This window comes from Vigna radiata, unplaced genomic scaffold, assembly GCF_000741045.1.
Source record: "Vigna radiata var. radiata cultivar VC1973A unplaced genomic scaffold, Vradiata_ver6 scaffold_83, whole genome shotgun sequence".
NCBI classification, from domain to species: Eukaryota; Viridiplantae; Streptophyta; class Magnoliopsida; order Fabales; family Fabaceae; genus Vigna; species Vigna radiata.
In genome coordinates, this window is record NW_014543268.1 from 846,596 (window position 1) to 854,217 (window position 7,622).

Here is a 7,622-nt window from a genome sequence, read left to right on the forward strand (position 1 = left end):
ACTAAAGGAGTCTACTATTGAACTGGCATCAAGTCATAAATATATTGATGCCCCTATTGATGAAGTCTTCGATGTGAATAAGGACGCTGATAACCTTTTGCCAATTGAAGTTAAAAAGCAATGTCTAAGCAATTTGCTTTAGGCATTGATGGTTGTAGCTTGTGTTGTTGTTATGCCCCCTTTTGAAGAAGATACCCACTTCAATGCTTTAGGACTACTTTGCCTTTATGGCCATTGAAAGCTTATTAAGAAATCAATTTTGGAGCGAATCTTTATCTTTTCATTGCCCTAAGTTGAAGATACAAATTGTTGGAGGAATACCATGCTACCTTTGTTGAGACAGTTCCCTCTTTCACTGCAATATTAAGGTTTTTAAAGTCTCCAACAAGGAAGATACGAAGATGGCTCTGAAACCACCAAGAAAATTGTGCACTTTGTGAGGAACCTTATTAGAGGTGTTGCTGGTTTTGCATTTACATATATACTTTAAATTGACTTTATTCTAGTTGATGTGAACATTTTAACACATGATAACTAATAAACACAAGTCTCGTTAGAATAGACTTTAACTCGTTGCTTTATACTAAGTTAAGAAATGGACTTCAAACCTAACTTAATCTCAGAAAATTGACCTTATCTCTATTTGATATAAGACATCTCATATATATTTAATGTGTCTTCTTGTCAAGTATTGACCTTATACCAACAATCAAACTACTAGATGATAATGATACTATTATTATTTAACAATTTAGTATCATGATCGATATCTATAACGATGTTAGTACTTATCTAACAACAACTTAGAAATATGATCGATATCTATATTTACATGAAAAACAAATTTTATATATATATATATATTTTAAATTAACTTATTTATTTATCAACTTTTAACTTTTTTAAATCTTTATAATTTACTAAACAAGTTTTGTAGTAGTGGTTTATATTTAAAGTTTATTTTTCTTTATAATAATTTATTGAAAGAAACATTTTCATTTTCTTTTAATTACATTTAAAATGAAAATCAATTTTATATAAAACTACACCTTAGTATTTGAAAATTTTATATTCTTATAAAGATCTTATATTTTTATAAAATAACGAATGAAATCTATATTTTTATAGTTAAAAAAGTTTATATATATATATATATATATATATATTTTATTGTTTTAAAAATGTTAACTAATTGGGTCCATATAACAAATTTTAAAGTATTCAAATTAAAAATTACAACATTGCTAGAATTAAAACGAAATAAAAATACCATTAAAATTATTAAGGGGGTATTTATGATATTTCAGTCTTCTAATATTTTTCAAAATTATTTTAATGTTAAGAAAACATACGCTACAGATATATTCTCAGAAGACAATGTTATTCTATCTACTAATAGCCTTTACGGATCAATTAATCAATAAGTCCAAACAAATTTTTCATAGTTTTTTTAGTTTATCTTTTATTATTTTAAGCTCAAAATTGAAACAAATACCATTTTATAAAATTGAGAATAATCTCATCTCATCCGTTGGAAATACAAATCATTCTAGTTGTAGTTTCTAGACGAAGCTTGCTTATTTGAATAGCTACGTGCAGGCAAAAGTAGACACAAACAAAACAACATCGTAAATTGAGCGTGGCGCGTCGTCGTTTTAATTTTTGTTCTTGGGCCTTATCTCGATTCCTTGCACGAGAATGCCCCCTTTCCATTCCCCACTCTTCACCTCGTACACACCAATCTCCACCTCTTCCTCTCCTCCGCCGCCGCCGTTGAAGAAGTCACCCAATTCCACCTCCATCCACCCATCGTCTCTCTCCTTCGGATGCTCACCTCCCACCGCCGAATCATCAACACGGGACGGTGGAGGCGGTGCCGCATCAAAACTATCCAGAAAACGAGAACGAACACGGCTGAATATTCGAGGAACAATCTGGTGACGTGGCCTTCGAGGTGTCGCTGCCTCCAAGTACACCGTTCGCCGCCGAGATTCCCCTTCTCCGGCAACCCCAACCGACACTTCAACCGGTTGGTTCTCAAACCCGTAGGCGCCGCCGCTCCTTTGCTTAAACACAAGGTATGCCCCGTACAACGTATTCGGGGACAACATGCGACCTTTGATCCCTCCCTTTATTTCCAACCAACACACACTAACAAGTTCCGCCACCTCCCAAAACCTACGTCAAACAAACACAATTTCGATCCCTGGTTCAATTTCAGATCAATAATCCAACTAATAAATAGCTGAAAATATTCGAGAGTTATAATTAAAGAATGAATTACCTGGTCGCTGGAACCGAAGTCCATCTCCAGTACCTAGGAGTGTTTCCCCAAACAATGGAGAGACTTCTAGCAGAGAGCATGTAGCATTTTCTGGCGCTGGGTTTATCGAGTGCAAAGCTCTGGTGAATAATTATTATCGTTAATTCACAATTATTGAGAGAAAGCGATTTGTTATTTGAATAACTACCTTTTGACCACCGTCGATGAGGAGGGGATTATGACATAGGTGGAGGTAGAGTTCCTTCTTGGAAGAGTAAGAAAGAGGTTTCGAGGATTGGGAAACCATGGCGTGCAAATCGGAGGGGAGGAATCTCTCCCATACGACGTCGGATTGTGCGGCGGATCTGAAGGAAGATGACACCAAAGACAGAACGCAGGCATCACGAGGACTGGTGAACGAAAGTATATTCGCTATGCAACCTTCTGGGAGATGGTCGAACTCGCCGCCGCCGCCGCCGCCGCCAGCACCACCTTCTTCCGCTTCCACAACCATGACCTTGTTATTGTTATTGGTAAGCATAGTAATATACAGCACTAACAAAGAATGCAGCTTCCTTTTCCTTGATTCCGCTTTGTGTCGGTCTATGGTGTGCTCTATATAATGCAAGCCAAAGAGAAGTAGTGAATTTGAATACGGGGAAGCTTAGCGGTTAAGCTTCGTTCATATCCTGCATTTTTATTTGCCGCACAATTCCAAGCAAGGATTTTTATTTATAATACTCTTCTTTTTTATCAATTTACACTGTACCATAACTTTTCTTTTACAAAGAAAAAAAAAAGTTAATCAAAAATACAAAAGTAAAAAGAAACACTACGCAAAATAAATAATTAAAAGCCAAATAATAATACTATGAAAATTATTAACATGCTTTTTTTATTATACAAAGAATGCACTAGTGTTTTATTTTGCATATTTCAATTTTATTTCAGATCCAGACTTAATTCGGTGACATGAAAGTCAGTGCTCTGAATAATAATGGTTAAAAATAAAAATTAGGGAAGTTTTTCTGAAAAAGAAAACATGTATGAAGAAAAAAAAGGGCCGAGAATATTTTTTTTGTTTACTTTCTAGTCATTATCCTGGAGAGACAAATATGCGAAAAATCATTTCAAGCAAGATTAACATTTGGTTTTAGATTTCAAAAATACCAACGAGTACAAGTTTCAAGAAATAAAATATTCTAATATTTACTATAATTTTTAATACATTCTTGTGGTGGATCTATCTGGAATAAGATAATGATACACAGACAATATTTTTAACAACATTTGAACATCATCTGTGTGATTAGTCCAAATAACACAATGACATTACATAGACCAATCACACAATAACACGTATAATAATGTTTAAATGTTGTAAAAAAATGTTGTCTAAACATCTTTATTTTTGAAATAATTAGGGCTTTTGATATAGGACGATGAGCATTTAAAGTAAAAAATCCTGTCTTATTTCATTTTTCTTAACAATATTTAGTTTTACTAAAAGAAGTGAACATTAATTGTTGGTCTATGTATCTTCATATCTCACAATAGAACAATCAGATTGAAAGCTTCTAATTTCTTATTAATATCTTTTACTAATTGTAAATATACATATTAGTGGAGATTTATTGGTTTTAGTTAATATATAATTATAATATTCCCATTCTGTCAGTGAGACTTTTTGGTTTTTTTTTTGTTCAGTAAAGTCATTCATGATGAATAACCGACACGTAAACTGCAGTAGTGGAGAGAACCCAGGAGAATGAATAAAAATGAAAACTGCAGGAGAGGCTTAAATTAAAAGAGAAAACGAATACCAAAATTTAAATTTCTTGAGTTTTTTTTTATTATATAATTTTGTTGAACTAATTGTGAAATACAAAAAATTAGTTAAGAGAATAAATATATTTTATAAAATAACACTCAAATATTTTATTATTAAAGAAAATAAATATAAAAAATTTTGTTACTTTTTATTAAAACATCAATCTCTTTATAATTTTTTTTTTTAGAATTCATTTATCTTTTTTCTAAAATTCTATAAACACACATAAGTGTTTCTAGTGACAAGAGCAGCACTGATAACTTGTCATTTTTTTTTCTATATAAGTCAATTCTTTGTTAAAGTTAAATCATGTGAATATATGGTGGTTTTGCATGTAGTTGTAAGGAGTTTTTAAGAAAAACTTTGTATTGTTGTGACCCTAAATGTATACTCGGATCACTAATTTAAACTTCTACGGTGTTTTTAGAGTAGTTTGTAAAGCTTAAGGACCAATTGTGTGCTAAGAATTATAATATAAGTAAGGAAAGCTTGCATTCTTGTCTTATATATTGTGCAACATGATTTGATTAGACTGTGTGATGTTTTTAATGATTTGTTGAAGCCATCTAAATTGTGCAAGTAAGTTGGCTAAATTTGTTAAGTGAGAATGTTTCCCTTTATAAGTAAATGTATGATTGATTGTGTTTGGAATTGAGAAAATGATTGAATGAGAGTATTACACTTGAATAATTGGCTTATATAGTCATATAACTTGTTTTTTTAGTTTTTTTTAGCATTCAAATTAACATACACTGTTATCGATTTAAACAATATGAATAGAAAACGACTTAATTATTGTAGATTAACCATTTCGAAACAAAATTAAAACTTTTTAAAAATTAATATCAAATCGACAGACTGGTTCGAAAGTAGATACAAAGCAACCAATTGAGTATTCCGGTCATAACATGTTTTCTTCTCGAAACAAAGTATAGGATAAATAATAAATATATAGAGAAAAGGTTTTTTTATCTTTATTGCATAATAAAAGCATCATCGATATAAGAATCCACGTCAACGAACAACATTTTAACATTTTAACAATACTTATGGATTTGGTTAATTAATAATAACATAATAATAATGCTCTCTTCGATAGTTATACCCTGGGCACCCGTCATACCTCGTCTATGTTGTTTTGGATAGATTTGGGGGAGATAATTTGGGAGAGATGATTTGAGTGAATTTGAAGGTAATTTTTGTTGTTGTTTTTTTTTAGTGGATATGTGGATAATTGAGTATGAATTTGAAGGTAAAGTTTGTGAGAATTAGTGTATGATTTGATTGATGTGACAGATTTAAAAATTAGTTTAATTGATAAAAAATTAAGATTACCAAAATGCCCCTAATTATTAAAGTAATATAAAATGTTATTTATTAATGTTATATTTAATTGTAAAAATATTTATAAAGAGAAAAAAAATTAAAATTAATTAGTAAAATTAATTTTAAAAATGTAAAAAAGTTATAATTTGGTAAATTGAAACAATTTTTTTTAAATATAAATTTTTTTAAATATAATTTAATATTAAGTGGTATGAATTTTCAAATTTTAATTTAAATATAATAATTTAAAAACATTATAGATGTTATTCCTAATTACATTTAAAAGATTGTTTGATTACACTTTATTACTTTTAGGAATATTTTTAAAATTTTAAAGAAATATTCCGGGAGAGAATACAAAAAGATAGCATGGGTCATCTTCAACCTCCATTTTTCTTCATCTCCAGTCTGCAAAAAGAAGAAAAAATTCACAAAAACATTTACTTGAGTTGAGCTTTGATGTTTGCTGGCATATAACAGTTCTCTTCTCGGCATAAAAGTGTGAGGGTAAAATTGATTTTTTAGATCTAATCACCTCAAATCCGAGCAAATGAGCAAGATCAGAAAAAAACGTAAATCCCGCAAATCTTCGCAAATCCGTCTTCGTTGATCCCTTTAAATCCCTCTAAAGAAACAACCACGATCTCGCAAATCCATCCTTCCTAATCATCTTCAACCGTAAATTCTTTGAAGCGAACACATCGTAAATGATCTTATCAAGCCCTCCAAATCCTTATTTTAATTTAAATAAACTCTTTTATGTTAGATATTTTTAAGCAACTCTTATAAATGTTGTATTTACATATTATTTTAAAGTTGACATTTAAAAAACATGATCCGAAATCTTAATTTTGACCAATATTTTATATAGAAATTTCTTGCAAGGGTATTTATTAACAAATTTCAAATACAACTACCGTTAAATTTGAATAATCGAATAATTAACTTATAAGTAATACTTTTATGTGTTTTTCGAATTTAACTGGATTATATTTATTTATTCACTCAAGAACAACAACATGCAGTATTTTAATTATGTAAATAATTCTACTGAAAAACCCACTCTTTACGTTAAATACATTACCCGATCGAGACATAGAGTGGTCAATTTGATAATAAATTAAAAAAGAAAAAAATATATTAAAAGGTATGAATTAATTAAAATTTTTTTAAGAAAAAAATATCAAATTACACTTTACATTTCCTTTGTTTTACCATTGCAACGATCTTTTATGGGATTTAAATGTAATTTTTGTAATGTAAATAATTTAATATATAATGTAAAAGAAATATTGACATCATAACATTTTTAAAATAATATGAAAGTTTGTCTAGAATTTAGAAAAAAAAAATTGGAATATGAAAATACTTTGAGAAAACCCAATAAATGTCACTGTAATCTACTCTTTTTAAAAGGTTAAGATTATAATCAACGGAATGAATAATAAATTATCATGCATTACAAATTTATGAATTTATACAACCATTTTAAAATTTATATTATAAATTGAAAGTCACACACACACACATATATATATATATATATATATATATATATTAATGATTTCAAACTCTTTAATAATATACTCTCTTAATTATTTTCACGGCGAACCATGAATAAAAAACAAACTCATTACGATAAAGAATGTGAAAAGATTGCTTGAAGAAGGAATTGAATCTCCTTGATCGGAGTAAGAAAAAAGACAATGTGGGTCAAGAACATGATAATTCTGACATTGAAATGTGGTAGACAAGACAAAAATATATATATAAAAAGAAAATTAGACAACATGTTTAAACCGTCTTCAACTTCTTAATCTTATTGAATTAATACGTGCTAGTTAGGGTTGGACAAAAATAACTAATCTATACTGTACTGTAGTTATTGTACTAAAAATAACTGATCCATTTTTAGTAAAGTTCATAATACTATCTTATAGTTTAGTTTTTAAAAACTGAACTTATAACAGTTATAGTTAATTATGAGAACTATATTTACTCTTACATCTTCTTTAATTTCAGTTCAATTGTTTCATCTTGTCAAGAACACTTTATTTAATAATAAAATATTAATAAAAATAACTGTTCACATAAAAAAATAATAATTAATTTTTTGAGACAACTTTTTTATCACAGAATTTATATTTTTATCAATAAAAATAAAAAATGTAATTTACATTTTTATATTTTGTAAGTTATATA

The 7,622-nt window shown here is 28.9% G+C and overlaps 1 protein-coding gene across 1 annotated transcript; it reads right to left on the reverse strand.

The window, feature by feature from the left end:
• Positions 1-1,482: 1,482 nt before the first annotated feature.
• Positions 1,483-2,948, reverse strand: LOC106754072 (putative F-box protein PP2-B12). The gene is made up of 3 exons (XM_014636016.2): positions 2,472-2,948; positions 2,285-2,403; positions 1,483-2,178 (listed from the first exon to the last, which is right to left on the reverse strand). Exons 1-3 carry the CDS (start codon positions 2,802-2,804, stop codon positions 1,656-1,658), a joined length of 975 nt encoding a protein of 324 aa, XP_014491502.1. The 5' UTR covers positions 2,805-2,948; the 3' UTR covers positions 1,483-1,655.
• Positions 2,949-7,622: the final 4,674 nt, after the last annotated feature.